Source organism: Sturnus vulgaris, chromosome Z (genome assembly GCF_052056855.1).
Source record: "Sturnus vulgaris isolate bStuVul1 chromosome Z, bStuVul1.hap1, whole genome shotgun sequence".
NCBI lineage: Eukaryota > Metazoa > Chordata > Aves > Passeriformes > Sturnidae > Sturnus > Sturnus vulgaris.
Genome location: NC_142283.1, coordinates 47,237,594 through 47,256,140, shown reverse-complemented (window position 1 = coordinate 47,256,140; position 18,547 = coordinate 47,237,594). Strand labels below are relative to the sequence as shown.

General features: G+C 37.2%; 1 protein-coding gene across 2 annotated transcripts in view; it reads left to right on the top strand.

The window, feature by feature from the left end:
• Nucleotides 1–18,547, top strand: part of FOCAD (focadhesin) — a 91,736-nt gene that overhangs the window by 10,635 nt on the left and 62,554 nt on the right. For both annotated transcript variants that reach the window (XM_088156668.1, XM_088156669.1), the window contains exons 5-10: nt 3,439–3,543; nt 8,567–8,668; nt 11,251–11,455; nt 13,622–13,828; nt 14,267–14,354; nt 14,997–15,199. In XM_088156668.1, coding sequence (XP_088012794.1) covers nt 3,439–3,543; nt 8,567–8,668; nt 11,251–11,455; nt 13,622–13,828; nt 14,267–14,354; nt 14,997–15,199 — 910 coding nt within the window. The remainder of the gene's footprint in view (nt 1–3,438; nt 3,544–8,566; nt 8,669–11,250; nt 11,456–13,621; nt 13,829–14,266; nt 14,355–14,996; nt 15,200–18,547) is intronic.

Genomic DNA, 18,547 nt, shown 5'->3' with positions numbered 1-18,547 from the left:
AAGTTACTTCCTCCTACAATTCTGAAAACTGAGTGCTTACATCTTATAGGAGTCTTTTGACCTAGACTGCCTGTCCAACGTAAAGAGAAAATGCAGTGAGGGAAAGAGGCACTGTGCATAACATTTAGAAACAGGAAGTCAAATGATGATTAGGGAAAGATTTAAATTCAAATTTACCAACCTTATTAAGTTCCCTTTTGACTGCTAAGTGGCGTTCTGCACCAAGCTGTGTAATTCTCTTGCTGGAGGCTGGTAGAGTTCCTTTTAGACAAGCTAGCTATTTAAAGCTGTATATGTGATACATTATGCTGATGGACTCAGCAGAGAGGTTGCAAGAATCATGTTGCTCAAGACATGTTCTTCATCCCTTCTCACCTCCACATAATCAGTTTTGCACTAAGGTGTCTCATATTCAGTCTGAGCTAAAGGTGAACTTAGGTCTGAGTAAAATAGTGAAATGCTTAAAAATTTTTCTAACCACATGACTTCTTGTTTACATCTAGGATCTTGCTGTGCTGATGCTAATTCTGTGCTAGGTTTGCTATAAAACTACAGTTTCCTAGAGAAATTTGTAAATAAATTTGTAAATACATTTTTGTAATATGGGTAATCTCTGCAAACCTCTGTCCTCCAAATGACAAAGAAGAATTTGTCTGTGAGACAAATGACTGTGAGAATATGAATCCTGTGGGATAAGGTGGAGTAAAAGTTTTGTTAGCTGTGATGATTTTTTGCCTTTTCTTTTTATATACCTTTTACGTGTTCTCAGTATTCTTAGCATACATAGTTGAAATTCTTTAATGTGATATCTAAGTTTAAGTGGTGGTATTCTGCTAGTCCAGAAAACCAAACATGCTAAAGGCCTCACAGTTGGGGGCTGGAAAACCTTAGGTTATCTTGAAAAACCAAGGCCCTTTCTAGAACATATTTTGTAAGCTAGGCTCAAGCCCATCTGGAGGGAATACTTCAGATTAGGGAGATGTCATGCCACTCATTTAAGCTCTTCATTGGGGTATCTTAGTCAAATATGCAAATTTGCAAGGAGTACAAAATTGTATACACGATATATGGTGTGTGCATTTCGGCGTATTCCACTTTGAGGAATTGTTGCACCTAAGGATCCTTATTAAATACCGAGGTAAAAACCCTTTTCTCCCATGAGCATGTCTGGCTCATAATTCTAGGACCAGGGAAAAGGCAGCAGCTGTGGCCTGCAGACTAAGAAATTTGAATTTCCTGTTTAGCTGAGAGTTTGTTACAGTATCAACAGTTTATAAGGTTATGAATATTAATACAGCTTTGTACTTCAGAAAATTAAAAATGTAAAATAGAATCTTTAGGATTAAATTAACCTTAAAAGCAAATTCATAGTTACATATTGAAGAGACTATGATCTGCCCAATTTCTACACTATTTGAAACTTTAAAAATTATTTTTCATGTGTGAAACTAACACATGACTGATTGCTATAATAAGTGCTGGCAAATTATGTAGTAACCTTTTATGTATTTTTGGCTTCTTTCCCACTGCCACCTACTCCTCCCCCAAACTGCTACAATTCAAACCACATACACTATGGATTGCAAAGCAGGGTTTATGTTGCCTAGCCACAGAAGTCTGTGGTTTAAAATGTCTGTAGCCTCAGGAGCTCATTAAACTGACAATTTCAGATTGCCTCTTTTCAATGCTAGTACTTTTTTTTTACCTTCCCTTAGAATTGTAGTCTGCAGTCCATCATCCTGTTCCCTGCCAATTTTCATCTGTGTGGCTTTGCAGTGCTTGGTATATAGTGTTGCTAAAACAAAAATAAGCAGCCAGTGGCAGCTAGCAGAAAGGTATTTGCAACCACTGAGCACTTTCAATGCTAATGGAGTTAGGTGTATATTTTATTGGCAAAGACTACTCGCATTGTATTCTTGCTTCTCTTTTGTTGTACTGGGTTTTGCAGGGGCTAAGTGCACCTGCTGGATTATATTTTGTCAGGTCTATCAAATTATGCACACTAGAAAAGACATTTTGGCAGAGATTAAGATCTCATGTTTATCTGAGTTAACTTGTGTGGTTCACAGTACCTTCTCATTGTATATATTATCGTACTGTAACTGGCTCTTAAATGTTTTCTTTGATGCACTAAGTTTAAACTTAATGGAATATCATATTTATGTGCATGTTTGTGTGTTTATGTATATATAGGAAAGATGTTTACGTATGTAGATACATACATGTGTATTTTCACATGTTTTTAGGATTGGTTTTCAGCATTCTGTTAAGATGATGATGGGAAAACACTGCCTGTGTTCAGTAATGAACAAGGATAAATAATCTACTGAAAAGCCTGTGAACCAAATAATTATGGTACTCTTAAAGAAACTGTCAGAAGTATTTCTGTGTATATGCATGTTTTCAGAATGTTTTTATTACTGACCATCTGTGCCTGTAGGAGATGGGAAATGGGATGGAAATCCTTTCAATATGACATGCCTTTGTGTTGCTTGTGTTAAGGAGATGAGTGCAAAGCCTAAAGCATCTCTTCTCTCTCCACTTCCTGTTTGGGAATTAGGACCAGGAATACAGAATTTTCTGAACAGGAAAGACAGTTTTCTTATCAAGTGTTTTATGGTTTGTTTTTTTCCCCTCCTTGCTGCAGTTACCCAATTGAAGCTGGGAAATGCACTTGGAAACTCCTATTTCAGTGGCTTTTTGTAGCAGTGAAGAATCTAAAAGGTTGTTGTATCTATCCCTCCCCTACACCCGTCCAAAAATCTCCTTCCTCCTCTGTCTTTTAGGTTGACTGTATTGGGGTTTAGAAGACTGCAGCACATCTGCCTGTTAGTTGCTTTGAAGCAGAGTTCAGTCGTCTTGTATTGTCAGATTTCAGTATTTTGAGAGCCAGGTGTCACAGCAGCCAGTCATTTTAAAGATGACAAGCAGCCACAGTCCCCATTTTATAAGTGGTCTGGTTTTGAAAGAGAGAGAGAGAGAGAAATACAAGCATATTCTCTCACTTTTGATGTGGGTCAATGCTTTCCATCACAGAAGACAGAATATAGTATTTTGCCTGCATCTGAACTATAAAAGTAAGCATTCAATACCACCTTATGGAAAAGAGTCTGTCTTCAGGTGGTGGCAAGTATGGTAAAGGCTTGACAGTTACAAGTACTATTTGCCTTGTATTCCCATTCTTGTAATATATGGTAGAAGCAACCTGTCAAAAGTTTTAATTGATGCATTAATATTCTCTTTACTGTTTTGCTCATTATGTAAAAAGGAAAACAAAGACTCGTAAATGCACAGCTTGCCTAGAACTGTGTGGGCATGTGTCAAGAGGTCTTTAAGTAGAACTCCAGGTCTCAAGTGTCAGTTTTGTTCCTTCTCTTATGTACAAATCAATTAATGTAGCTGTATACGTGACAGTAACTCAGCTCTTTTTGTCAACAGGAATGTGCACGGTTTAGTAAAAGCTATATGCAAGTTAATACAAATTCAAGCTATTCAGCTGGGAAAAGATGGAGATGAGTCTGTCTGGAGTCTGTATGGAATCAGGTTAGTTTTGCATTCCTTTACTTAGAAATACTAATAACTTTCTGTCTGATTTACAGAAGAAAATAAAAGGAAATTAAGTTAATACTGAATTTAGATCTTATTCTTTTTTGTGTGTTTTGCTTTGTTCACACTGTGCACTGTTCACAAGTGCTGGCACAGGTTGCCCACAGAGATTATGGAATCTCCGTCCTTGGAGATAACAGAACCTGATTGTATGTAATACTGGTAGCCTTTACTAGCTGGCTGCTTGAGCATGTGAATTGGACTGGATGATCTGAGTAGGTCCCTTTCAACCTAAATGATGATCTGATTCTGTGATTTTTAAATTATTTTTTTTGGTTGAAAGTTTTGAGGAGTTTTTTAATACAAGGATAAGATTGCCACCATAAGCTCAAAAGGAACAATGGCAGTGAGCCTTTGGGAGTGGGGCAGTGGGAGGCAAGACGGAGAGAAAACAAGTACTAGTACTTGTTCAAATACTGGATGATTTGTAATTTTTTTTTTAATAAGTATTTTATTTTAAGGCTATGAATCACTTCCTTCTCACTTATTTTTCCTGCTTTATTCTTATTATAACTCAAGTTCCTGAAATGTCGTCGTTGTTAAGGTAATTGACATGTAAAAATAAAATACTTAAAGATGCATGTAGAGCTACTTATCTAAAGCTTCTTGTCATGCAATAGCGGACTTTTGAAGAGGACATCTAGTGGCTTTATCCATCCCTTGCGAAACCGTGACATTTTACTGACATTAAAAGCCTCTATTGTATCTTTTCTGGTGAACAGAAAGGCTCAGTAGATGTCATGAATGCTTTTCAAGTTACTTTTTATGCATTTAAGAGGTATCACTGTAGGAGGCTGTAGCTATAAGGGTTTAAGGCTATAAAATGTATTATTTGAGAGACAGTGATCATGTCTTTAATTGAGCAAAATGAAGTAGTGAAGAAAAGCTAAACAGGCTTTGGAGTGCTGGATGTGTTTGCATTCCTGAAATCCTGCATGCATTTGTTTTTGTAGCTACATGAGTTCTCTGTACAAAATCCCTACTTGTATAGAGCAGTTTTAAATGAAGAGGCAGGTAATGAACACAGAATTCTTTTGGAACCTTTTTTAAAATCTTCTGGTAGAAGAAGCTAATTAAAGTAACTTAATTTTGGCATTGCATGAAGAAGCGTGTGGTGAGATATGGCTGGAATAAAGAAATAGCCTCTGCCCAATAGGGCAAAGAAAAGTCATTACTCACTAAAAGAGAAATTACTGGTAACATATAATGAAGGTAATTTGGTAATTCAGAATGGTATAAAGTAAAGTAATAGAGAACTGAAAATAAGAAGCAGACTTTTATTTAGCCAATATGGGTATTGTTTTCCCTTTTAGTTACAGTTAACTTTAATGAAGAGAAATTATTGTTTAACATACGGTCAGAGCCCTGAGCCCTGAGATTTTGAAACCTGACTTCTGGTTTTTAGTGTACAGAACAACCTATCTTTTCATTGTTATGTAACAATTTTTGTAGTTGTGCTCCATGAAATGCCATTAAAACCTGTTATTTTGTAAGAAATAGGAAAATGTATATAGTAGCACAGCAACAGTAATGTCCCATTACAGTATTCGTACATTATGCTGTCAACTGTGCAAAAGTATTCCGTATGGAAATCATCAATGAATAATAAAAATGCATCAGTACATTCACAAGTGGTTTGCTATTGTCACCAGTATTACAGGGTAATAAATAAATGTGGTTTAGGCCAATGTTAATTCTGGACAATAGAATTAATTTCATAATAGAGCTTCTTGGGATCACATTATATCATGATCAGTTCCTGAAAAGAAATGGAAGAAAATTAATGTCTTGCAGATTTGTGCATTTAATTATACAATGTTTTTCTGGGATGAAGATAGCTGCAGCCAGAACAGTGTTGATAACACACCAGTGTTTTGGCCTCTGCTGAACAGTGCTATCCCTCCAGCCCACTGTCATCCCTCAAAAGGCCAGTAAGGAAGGGGTGGTCAAGACTTTGGGAGGGGACATAGCTAGAATAGTTTACCCAATCTAACGAAAGGGATATTTCATGCTGTATAACACTGTCCTCAGGAGTAAAAGCTAAGAGGAAGGAGCCAGGATTGGATTCATTATTAAGGTGTTTGTCTTCCGAAGCAACTGCTATGTGTACTGAAGCCCTACTACACAGAAAGTGGCTACACATTGCCTGCTGATGGAAAGTGACAAATATATTTTTTTTGTTTTCCTTGATTTCTTTTCCGGCCTTTGCTTTTCTTTGCTAAACTGCCTTTGTCTTGACCCAGGAAGGGCTCCTGTTAGCCTTCTCAGTGCAGATGGTTTAAGATACACATGTCCAAATATTGGATATGATTTTTTTCTGAAAGCTATTAGCCTTTTTTATGAACTAGTATTTTATGATATTCTTAATGATTCATCATGCATGATTTTATTTAAAAGCTTTAAATAGAAGTTATAGAGAGCTGCTACTTTTCTGAATTCAAGATTCAGAGCAGGTACCAAAGTCCTTTAAAAATGCATGATTAATGGAGTCAAGTGATGTTCCTGAAAGCACCAGCTTTCTGAAAGGACCAGGGTCATATCTGCATATGCAGAAAGGTATATTGACTGCAGACATTGTTTCCTCTTAGAAAAAAGAAGTCTGTCACTGAATTTGTCATTTAAATCAGATTGGAGCTTACTTCTGTTCAGAGATGTAACAAAAAAGTTCGAATGACCTAAAAGTTAAAAATAAAGTCTGTTTTATTGTTACCCCTCATGAAAATTTATCTTTGTTTGCCTGGACATTTCCAAATTATGAGTGGGTAACCACCATGTCTGCTTGTTTGTTTTGCTTTATCTTGAACCCACTAGCAGAAATATAAGGTAGTGGTGCTGTAATGTCATGTAAGATGCTTGCTTTACAGTGCTGTTCTTGCAATTCTTAAGATGGTGTTGAAGAAATTGCATCTACACACTGCTAATAGCATTATCAAGTGGAACAATTTTGATTTGCACTTTTTCATGTTTCACTGTTAGTCACTGTTCATTGTGGAGCTTAGCTGACTTTCGCTATCCAGTTCAGTGCAGTTTTACTAGTTTCAGAACATACAGGATCTGTAATAAAAGGTTTGCTTTTTTTTCTAGATGGTAAACCATTTTAACTTGAAACTTGGTATGTCAGGTGCTGACTTTAGGAAGGTTCCCCTGGCTTTGGTGTCATTGCAGCATTTAAATTATGACTGGAGACATATTCTCTTGATTAGGAAAGGTAGTTAAAATATGACAAAGACATTGAAATAAGAAGCTGCTATAACCCTATATGTCTTTACAAGGACTATGTACTTTCAAGGTCCTGGCATTGCATGTGGACAGTATTTCTAGCTTACTGCCTATTAAAGGTCCAGTAAAATATTTACAGAATCTAGGAAGGTGGACATACGAAGAATATTTATGTAAGTTGACAAATGTTTGAGAAATGAATGTGAGAAGTGACAAGCTTCTAGCCCCAAATATGAGGGCCAGACCTGTAATATGCATCGTTGGTATTCTTAGTAGATGGCATCTGTTTTCTGAACCTGTTTCAAGTAGTCCATAGTGTCAGCCGGATTTCTGAAAGAAATTTTGTCTTCAGATTATTTATTTGCCTGAAAAAAACCCACGTCTTAAGAAGAAAAATTATTTGATGAGTAGAGGGAGAACCAGTATTAAAAAACCACCCTCTGTTTTTAGCTGTGTTGTAAGCACATAGCAAGGAAAATGAGTCATTAGGTATGTAAATACTCTGCAGCCAGCTTTCATAATTTGGTGGGCCTTTCATTCAGCTGATGGCTATGTAATTCTTTGATTATCTTCACAACCAGTCAGTTTCCCAGGACTCGAAAAATGTTACATTGAGAATGTAAAAAACCATAGTTTTTAGTTTAAGGATATGGTTGTTAGATGATGCTTTTTCATAAATAGTGTCTTGCTAGGCATAGCATAACTCTAAGCATTCCTGGTTATAGCAGGTAAATATTATCTCTTTCACCTAGCTGAGGGAAGCGTTAATGTACCATCACATTATGCATTTCAAATTTGTCATGTGACAGGAAGAATTAGATTTTTATTCTTTTATGTGTTCTTTCAGATCTCATTTGCTTCACCTGGAGCTGAGTTGGTTCAGTGCTGCATAAGATGAAGTGCATGTTGTGTTGCAGTGTTACTGGATATGAGCGTGTCTCAGTGAATGTTGTCTTCTCTAATTAAAAGACGGTTGAAAATTTTGGCTTTTTGCTCCTCAGAAGTTTTTAGAACAATGATAATAAGTGAAATACCATTGTGAATCCTTCCTAAAAGGCGTGTCTGACTGTCACTCATGTAGTGTCTGAAACTGAGGCAGTGTCTCTTGAGATATACCACTTCAAGGAGTGGCTCTCAAATCATCTACTGCTGTGTAGGTAAAACTCCCTGAAGGTCTCTCTGGTGTGTACCACAGATTTGTTGGATCTGTGAGATGGAAAGATGGTTAACCAAGCTGAAGGTGGTTTGTACCAGATTTATGCTGCCTTTCTCTCTTTACCTTTCCACTCATAGCATAGAAAGGTTTGGGTTGGAAGGGTCCCTAAAGATCACCTGGTTGCAGTGCCCCAGTCCCCAGACAGAGACACCTTCTTCTAGACCATATTGCTCTAAGGCTCTTCCAGCTTGTCCTTGACCTGTAGGGGTGGGGCATCCAGAACTCTGGGCAGTAAGTTACTCTAGTTAAATAACTTTAGTTTTGTTTCTGACAGAAGAAATTCTGTATTTCAGGCTTTCTTCCCAGGTTTTCCTCCACCCGGAGGAAATTTTAATCTTGTTTCAGAAGTTTTGAGAAAATACCCTCTTTTGAAAGTGTAGTAATCTTAGCAAAGCTGGTAAAGGGAGTTGGTGAAAGGAGAAGGCTAAATTGGCTGTTTCTACAGCCATGCTTATTTTGAATATAGCTGTTTTGCATACTTCCTTTCTGTGTTATACATATAAATGTGATTTCTTTGTCTTTCAGGAGCACTCCTCATCCGTTAATCACTGTCCTAGAAAACAGACCTGATTGCTGGCCAATTCTTCTACAGCAGATAACAGTATTTTTCCATCAGTGTCCAGAGAGGTAAATGAATGAAAAATTTTTAAAAACTAGCACATGTAGACAGCTGAATCATATCACTGTAACTGTTTTGTTGAAGGCAAACAAGCTGTAAGAATTCTGTCTTTTGTGCAAGATACCTGTAAAATTTAATTATATAATTTTACTATTTAAAATAATAATAATATAAATAATAATTATTAATTAATTAAATACTGGTATAATTCATCAAAAATCCATTTCATAACTTTTTATCAACTATGTAGATAAATTTTGTATGGGCAGCTGGTGCAAAATTGATAGCACATTTGATTTTTTTTAAAAATAAGCAATTTGGCTTATCAGCGTTGTCAAAATTTTGACTGCTTAGTCATAAAATGTGAATACAATGCAGCTGTAACTCATCTATACAAAATGGTGGGATGATGAAGGAAAAGTGAAGATGATTAAATCCCACAGAAAGGATGAGATCTTGAAAAACAATGTATGCTTTCTGATAGAAAAAGAAAAAAAATCAGTGGCAGAGCCTTATTATAAAGCATCATTAAAAAGACCAAATACCTAACAGCCAACAACAGCCTTTTTTTCATGCTTACCACTAAGGAACTTGTCCAATAAGCTTCAGTGTAAGACAATAAATCTGGCATTCACAAAGAACAGTTTTCACTGATTATACACCTATATGTATGCTTTTCAAATAAAAATATCTTTTTTCTCCTGTTTTCTGAAAGATTAATAACAGAGTAAATGTGCAAAGAAATCGGCTTCTCTATTCCGTTGTTCTTTGTAAAGAAACAAGTTAATCTCTTAAATTTCTGGTGGGCTTAGATTACATAATCTAACAGGAAGACTTTCAAGCAAAAGTATATTTTGCTCAATTTAATTGATCCGAGTATTTTTCAAATACTCTTAATTCTTTCACTCAGCTGCTAAATCTGGGATTCACGTAGAGTCCCCTCAGATGTATAAATGAGGAAGTGAACTGTGGATTTTTTTTCTGGTGGCTTCTTTTGAATTAAAGCAGGGGTTTTTCTTAGTGGAAAGGAAAATCTGTGACGCTCCTCTTGGTGCTCTTTTTTCAAGGTCTCTGTGGGTAAAGACCACAGAGACTGAGAATATGGAATCATAGAATAATTTAGTTTTGGAAATGCCCTTCAGAACACTGAGTTCAGCCGTTAACCTGATGCTATCAAGTCCACCACTACACAGTGTCCCTAAGTGGGATGTAAATAAGTTATGTTGATGAAGACCTGTTACTGAATTCTTTCTACAGTTTTGCATCAAGACTGGGTCTTGTTTAGAACTGAGTTTTGATTTCCTGTTGATGTGCTTGATAGTAGGAAGGCTCTGCAGAGGGATTTGGACAGGCTGGATTTATGGGCTGAGGCCAGTGGTATGAGGTTCAACGGGGTTCAGCCTCAAATGCCAGGTCCTCCATTGTGGTCACAACAATTCCATGAAGTGCTACAGACTGAGGAAAGAGTGACTGGAAAACTGCACAAAAGAGTGCCAGTTGACCGCAGCTGAACATGAGGCAGCGTGTGCCCAGGTGTCCAGGAAGGCCAGTGACATCCTGGTTTGGATCAGAAATAGCGTACAGGTATCAGATACAGGACTAGGAAAGTGCCCATGTACTTGGCACTGATGAGGCTGTGCCTCAAACAGTTTGTCCAGTTCTGAGACTTTCATGACAAGAAGGACATAGAAGTGCTGGAGCAAGTCCAGAGTAGAGCAATGGAGCTGCCAAATGATCTGGAGCACAAGTCTGATAAGGAGCAGCTGAGGGAGCTGGGAGTGTTTAGCCCAAAGGAAAGGAAACTGAGAGGTGACTTTATCACTCTCTGCCTGAAAGGAGGCTGTAGCCAGGTGGGGGTCATCCTTTTCTTCCAAGTAACAAGTGACAGGATGAGAGTAAATAAACTCAAATTGCATTAAGGGAGGTTTAGATTGGATATTAGGAAAAATTCCATCATGGGCTTGTCAAACATTTTAACAGTCTGCTCAGGAAAGTGGTGTAAGTATTCAAAAAGACCTGTAGATGTGACATTTGAGGACATGATTTAGCAGTGGGTACGGCAGTGCTGGTTGGACTTGACTCTAAACAATTCTATGATTCTGTATTTGTTATTAATTTGTATTAATAACAAACAAAATTTGTTATTCTGTTAATTTGTCTGTATTGACCATCAGCTTTATTTGGCTGTTTTAATAATGTCAAGGACAGCTTGTTTTCCTAACGTGGTCAAGCCAAAAGATTTGTTCAAATACTTCTTCAGACCGGCACATTAGTCTGTCATGACATTCAGCAAGCAAATTCACCTTCTTGAATTGATGAGGAGAAAAGAATAAAATTAGGAGTGTTATAACCTGAAGGTCCATATTGAGTCTTTTAAAAATTGCACTTTGAAGTATGGTTACTGTATTGGGTCTCATGACATTACTCAGTTGTGTTAAGTCAAAGTCTTTTTGTGAGACTTAATAATGATCTTCTCAACACTTTTTTGTTAATTTGTCTTGTGAATGTTTGCAGGTAATGTCGCATTACTTCCTTCTTGTTGTGCTTTCAGTAGAAAGCATTCATGGCAAACCTATTTCTTGAACTGCAGGGCAGAGGCTTCATGTGTTGGCATAATGGCTTCATTTCTAAGATACCTGTATTGTGAACCGTATCAGTTACGAGAATATGCTGAACTGCGAATGGGTTTACTTAAGATCTTACTGCAGCCTCATGGGCCAAAGCACAAAGAAGCACCCTCTGTGCTGGAATGTGAAATTCTTCAACTTCTGTGTGATTTGATTCCACACTTGCAGGTACATTTGTTGCCTGACCCTACTTTTTACAAATAGATATCAAAACAGCAGTAGTAATATTATTATTGTCTTTCAGGTGTGCAAATATAGCATTCTTTTCCATTTTCGATACATCTTGTTTGTTGATAGTATATACATCTAACAAATTGTCTATTTCTGGTAGAAGGTAAAACTTTATATGTTCAAATCTGATACACCTGTTACGATGTAAATTGAAACCCATTTACCATAATCACTTCTATCTAGTTGCCTCAGTAAACATACAGTAAACTTGGAAAGTCATGAGAAAATTTTGTTAAATGGCAAGATATTTGTTAAAAACAATTTTAACTTAACAATTTTAAAAACTTAACAATTTAAAAACAATTTTAACTTAAAATGAATCATATTAAAATTAAATAAACTACGTGAGAAGCATGATCTAAGTACTTCTAGATACTCCTTTCTTACTCTTTGTGCCAAAGTGATTAGTGGATCTCAAAACAAAATTTAGTCCTTCTGGAACATGCTGAAGGTTCTGAATGTTTTTTTAAGTTGCACAGTGATACATGATAGGAGCTAGGGATTTAATCTTACTGTCCCCTTTGGTGACAGGCCTATGATGCTGGCTAAACTAAAACACTCTGCTTTTCCTCATGCTTTACTGTGATATCTGTTAAGCTTTTTTGTATCTATCTTTTCCTTCTTCTTTTGATATTAGGACAACAGCTTGAGATGTATTCAGCCAAACACAAGGTGTTTTGTCCTTATTGTGGTGGGAGAGAGGGTTCATGAATATGCGTAATGTAAGGCTAAGTAGGCTTCTTATAAGGATATTTAGTAGCATCTTTCTCCTATGGCATTTTATTAGGAAAGTCTTCTTTGAGAAAAGCTACTTTTCACAGTCTTTTGGAAAACATATAGCTTGCATTATACATACATATTTATCTTGATTATTTTAGTCACAGAGAGATTTCTTATTTTGTCTCAATTTTACCCAAGCTTCAGTATAAGTGTCTTGAATGTATGAATTCAGATTTGAAAACATTTACCCATAAAAATGGCATTGAATGAAACTTACAAAATTAGTTATGGACCTTTCTTTCCTTCTTATATGTTGGGGCTTCGTTTTTTTTTTTTTTTTTAGAAACTAGAAATCAGTTGCATGTTTTCAAACTCACATTAATACTTGAACATTTTTATCTTGCCTGTCATAGAACTTTCACAATGGAAGGTACTTCCCTCAAGAAGCCTATTTGATGGACTGGTTTATAACCTGTCAATTCTTTCCTCTTCTTTCTGTGAACCTCAGGTTGTTCTTACCCTTTTATTTTAGCATAGCTAAATTTAATCCTCTGTGTAATATAAATGCTGGAATGTTTCTCTGTCATTTTGTCTGACAGTGTCAACCAAGCTGTCAGAAATACAGCTCTTTACCTGTAGAAACAGGAGATTTCTGATGATAGGAGATTATTTATAGAACAAAAAGAGAATAAAAATCAGGGTGCTATGCTTAATGCTGGCTCCAGAGTTTGGCTTGGAATAGTGTGTTTGTCTAGAAGAAGAATTTTCAAGGACGGAAAACAACTGTCATCCAACACGTGGGGACATTGAGACAACCTGCTTCTTGAAATTTTTTTAGCTGGCTTTCAAATATGGAGATACTGCTTTTGAGTATCATACTTCAGCTTTTAGTTTTTGTGGTAGCTAGATAGCATGGTGTTACAATTGAGTAACACCACTGCCTTTCTCTTTTGGGACAAATGTTAAAATCTTGGGTATATTACAAAGGAAATATTATAGAGCCAGATGTTTCTGTTATAAGAATATTTACCTGTTTCATGAAATCCCCACACTTTTTTGTGTTGTTATGCGAATCACAAGAGCTGAATTAATTGCTGTTGCTTTGAGTAAAAAGGGATTTTTCTCATCGGCCACCAAGAAATGTTTTCGTTCTTTCACATGTTTCTCATTTTACTTCAGAATATCAAATAGCAGTTCATAAGTTGGTTTTTTAAGGGAAGTTGGATAAGGGATTCCTGGCATTAGTTTATAAACATGTTTCTTCAAAGATGTAGTACTGTATGCAATAGAAACGTAGCAGAGCTCATAGAGCTTATTTTAAGTTCTGCATAGATAAATTGTCATGTGTTTTGGCTTTGTTTTCTTTTAACCACTTCTCTGCAGCTTAAAGACTTACTGCAAGTTACAGAAGCCTCGTTTTTCCTGCAAGAGCTGTTCCTCAGCCTACTACGCTATCCTTTGTTTTGGAGAATTCAGTTATCCCAGCTTAGTCTGCAACTGTTATGCTTCTGTGAAGTGTGTTTAAATATAACAGGAGAGTGTTCATCTTTGATCTCCCTAATAGAGGACAACTTTGAGCTCCTAAAAGAGGTAAGAGTATATGGTAAAAATGTAAAATAGTTCTATTAAATTTAAAGATTGTCATGTTTAAGACAGTAGAGACGCTTACACATGACATTCGCCTGCAGGTGACCAGGGTTGATGTCAAAAGTCTCTAATTTTTTTCCCTGTTTGAATACCTTCCAAAGGTAAAAACTTAACTGGTTCTGTATATATCAATTAATCTCTTAGTATGGAAATTTGTTTAAAGAGAGTTACAACAGTTAGGACAAAAATAACAAAGTGTTCTAATTATTTGGTTAAAATACTGTTTCTACACAGTTATATTCTTCATTGCTCTGTCACTGCATGTGCACTTACTCTGGCTCATGAAGATAATCTTGAAAAGTGTGGTAGTTTCCTGTTTGTTCTGTTTAATGTCACTGACAAAAAAAGGAGACTTGGAATTTTTTTCTTTTTTCCTCGTAGGTATTTCCAGTGGACCAATGTATAATTGGGCTAGCACTTCTACTGTTGCAAACTCCAGAAAGTCAGCAAAAGTCTGTCTTGAGTCTAGGTAAATCTCATCTTACGAAAGAGGAATCCACAATCTTAAAATTATGTCTTTGTTTCTTCATATCTATGAAATAAACACAGCATTCTGCTGGAGCTGGATTGGGTGCTGAAATGAGGTTTCTTTATAAGCAGAATTTCTCCTGAATTTTAAAAGTAATGGCAATAAAAATAAATTTTCATGCTATGCTGACTTTTTCCATTGATGTTACTGTATTTTAAGCTCCCTGCTGTCTTGGAGCTTATCAGTTTCACTTTTCAGCCAACAGGATATTCTTAGCTGATGTTCATGCATCCTGAATGGTTTCTTTATTGCAGGTATTGAGAACAGGTGTGATAATCATGGCAATGTTTAGCTGTGCTTTTGGCTTAGCAGTTTTGATTAGCATAGTTATTCCAGTAAAAACAAAGGTCTGTGCTACATTCAATTTTTGTATTTTTTGCTGCCATCAGGTACTTTGCTATAAACAACAGAAATGTGTGTCTCTCTAAATGAAAAATGACAAAAAATCTAGTACCCTTTATATAAACATACAGTAAATATGGGGACCTTTACTTTGCTCAAAAAGTGTTACCTAGAAGTGCCTGTGTCATGCCTAAAGGTACCAATGTTCATTCCATTTTTTCCTTAACTTGTTTTAAATAGCCTACAGGCTCCTTTCATGTTCAGAAACCCAGGACATTTCAACCACAGCCCTTACTTTGGTGATGCCTGTGCTACAGATCTTATCTACTGCAGCAGTTGGAGACTGCCTATCAGGGGATGTTTCTGAAACTACCAGGCAGCAGCTGGCTGTAAATCTTTTGGGAATATTAAAGGAGAAAGGTGTGAAGGATAAAGAGGAATCGGTAAAGTGATGAAGTTTCTTTCCTTTTTTGGGGGCAGGTTGGGGAGGCATTTACAAAGTCTTCTGCATGAAACCTATCTGCTTAGGAAAGACTCTGCATGTGTGAACTTCTTTGTGTGATACCTTCTGTGGGAATGTTTGAAAATATGTATAGTCCATAAGACCTAAAGCAGTGGTGAAGTGAAAGTTTATTTGTTTGCTGGATATTGGTTTTATTCAGCAAAGAAGTTTTTTTTACTTTAAGAGACTGTATAGATTGAAGAATTCACTGTATTATTAAGCAAGTAACAGGACTTAGAAATCAATGCTACATGTATTTACTACATTTCTTTCTCCGCATCTTTTTCCTTACTGCTATGTGTGACTGTTATGTAGCATTCTTTCTACCGTGGCTGAAGAGAGTTACAGAGCACCTAAGTATCAATTAGCAAATTTTGGCTCATTAACCTGAATCTTTTTATATGTTCTGTTGGGGATTTTTGGGTTTTAGTTATTTACTTATGTCCCACTTCTTTGCCGTGTAGTAATTTACCCTGTTTCAAGAACAGGTGACAGCAAATCACTTTGATCAAGATGTGTCTAGTACTGGGCTAGGTAAACTCCCTTACTTTACAGTCCTGTTTTGTGTAGAGAGAGTGTGATGTGGCAAGCTGGAGCCAGATATAGTGCCATTTCTGAGTCCTGCCTTGACTCCTTGGCCTGGAATCCCCCAACTTCATCTTCTATATCTCCAAATCTGAAAAGGCAAGCCCATTTGTGTTCCTAATGAAAAACAGCTTTTTTAAGTTCACAAAAACCTTACACTTCATAATGTGCTCTGAGAGCATAGACAGTGGGATGGCAGTGGTTACAGCTCACTTCCTTCTAATGGGACTTTCTGGGTGTCGGCCTGTACAGATGCCAGTGGAGGTTTGTTTCAGTGGAATGTCTTCAAAGCTCGTCAGTCCTCTATGCTCTGTGTCACTCACCCACATGTTTTGTTTTCTTTTGTGTTTTAGAACCTATTTTAATTTCTTGTCGTAACTCTACTGTATTACTGTACAACAATATTACAGAGCATTGTGTTACACTGGCTTCCTGTATCAGGACTTGGTTATACTAATTCTGGTATTCTCTTTGCTTCAGAAAAGCATGTGGAAGTTTTTCTGTTAAGGGCTTAAATAATTTTTGATGACTAACTTTTTCTGTTAGCCGTGTTACGACTGAAGACAGTTGTCTTTGCTGAGAATTCTTTAACAGTCTCTTCACTTGTGTCTCACTGATCTTTGCAGAGTTCATAGCAAGTAGCTTGGCAGATCTTTGGTAATTCATGGTTCTCAATGCAAATGGGGAGCCAATCATTTTACCTGATTGTTTGTAATAGTTACGCCGATAGCCTTTGGTTCTCAACTAAAAGATTAAAAAATATAGATTCTCTTTAATGGTCCCATAGTTAGAGTGAATTTGTGTTGTAGGACCGTATCAATGGTAAGAGAAAAAAATCTTAATTGAATTATCTTTTGACTTCCTACATATTGGAAACAGACAAGAAAAGAAGTAGTAAAAAGAAAGCAAATGCTATGTCCACAGTGAAAAAGCTTTGAGCGAGCATATAGAAGAGCAAACATGGTTAAGTTACGATAAATTTTCATAGACTCACAGAACAGCCAGCCCAGGCTGCGAGATCATCTGGTCTAGCCTTTCATAGGAAAGGGAGCTTAGATGAGATTATCTAGTATCCTATCCAATCGCATGTTGAAAACATCCAATGATGGGAACTGTACCATGTCCCTGGAGAGGTTGTTTCAGTGAGTGATTGTTTTCACTATCAAAAATGTCTTTCTTGTAATGTCATCCCTGACCTCCTCCCAGGCATCTTGTATCCATTGCCCTTTGTATTCTCCATGTGGCTCTTTGTGAAGGGAGAACTTCTGTCCTCTTGGTAACTGCCCTTCAAGTACTGTAAAATAATGACATCCCCTTTGAACCTACACTTCTGCGGAGTGAACTCATGGCACGCCTTTGGCCCCTCTTCAGTCCGTTCACATCTGTTTTGGAACTGTGGGGGCCAGAACTGGACACACTACTCCATGTGCAGTGTGACAAGTGCTGGTGGAGTGGGATGATCACATCTCTCTGTTAGCAGTGTCCCTACAGGTACAGCTCAGGCTCCATGTTGCCTCAGTAGCTGCAGCAGTGCACTTCTGACCTGGTGTCTCTGTGTTGTCTGCTGGGACCCCTGGGCTCCCCTTGGCAAGGCTGTTCCACAGCTCATAGGTCCGAGTCTGGCTGGGCTCTTCGGTTTTGCGCTCCCAGGTGCAGGACTCTGCACTTCCCTTGGTTCAGCTTTACACCGCTCTTGTGGCCCAGTCTCCCAGCTTGTTCATATCTCTGAAAGGTGGCTCTCCCTGCCAATGTGTCCCTCTCAATACCCAATTTAGTGACACAGCAAACGTGGGGAGTGCTTTTGGTCCCATCATCCAGATCATTCATGGAGATGTTACAATGTGGAGCCCAGTACTGATTCCTGGGGGGCCCCACTTGTGACAGGCTGCCTGCCTCAGTAAAACACATTGATCAGGAGGAAAGAAAGTATTGAGAACCTTTGTTTTGCCAGCATTATCAGTAACTTTTTCCATGTCCTGTCTAGTAATGTGTCTGTGTCTTCCTCAGGCTTCTGCTTAACTGCTTATGTATCTGATCAGCCATTTCTTCTTTTTGATATCTCTGGCCAATTCTAGTTCCAGCTGAATCCTGACCTTCATGTGTGCAACCCTGTAAACCCTAGCAAGAATTTGTAGTCCCCAGTGGGTATTTGGCCACCTTTTCATTGAGGTTATGCTGCTTCTTTTGCTTTTAACAGCACTCAAAAGTTAAATGTCCTTTAATGGTTTTGTTTTTTCTTTTGCATTGATGGTAGTGGGGAATATTTCTAACTTTCATGCCATGATTTTGAAACTTAGAATGGGGCTAGGCCTTCACATATGCTTCGCCATTGAGGGATTTTTTATATGTATATATGGGTGTATATATGTGTGTGTGTGTGTGTATGTAGGTGCATGTATATACGCACCCCCCCCATTTATATATATATATATATATATATATATATACATATTTTTGTTGATAGACTGAAATTTTGTACTTAACTCGCTTGATTTAGAGTGTAGCAATAAAATAAAATTGTGATCATAGCCTCTCAATAAAGGGAGAATGTAGTGAGTACAATTATTTAGCAGAACCTTTTTGGGATGTAATGTGGAATGGGAAATATCAATAGAATATTTCAGGCTCTACCAATTTTAGCAGTTTTTCTCAGGCACTTATAATCATATGAAAACCAAAACAAATGACAACACCACCACTGCAA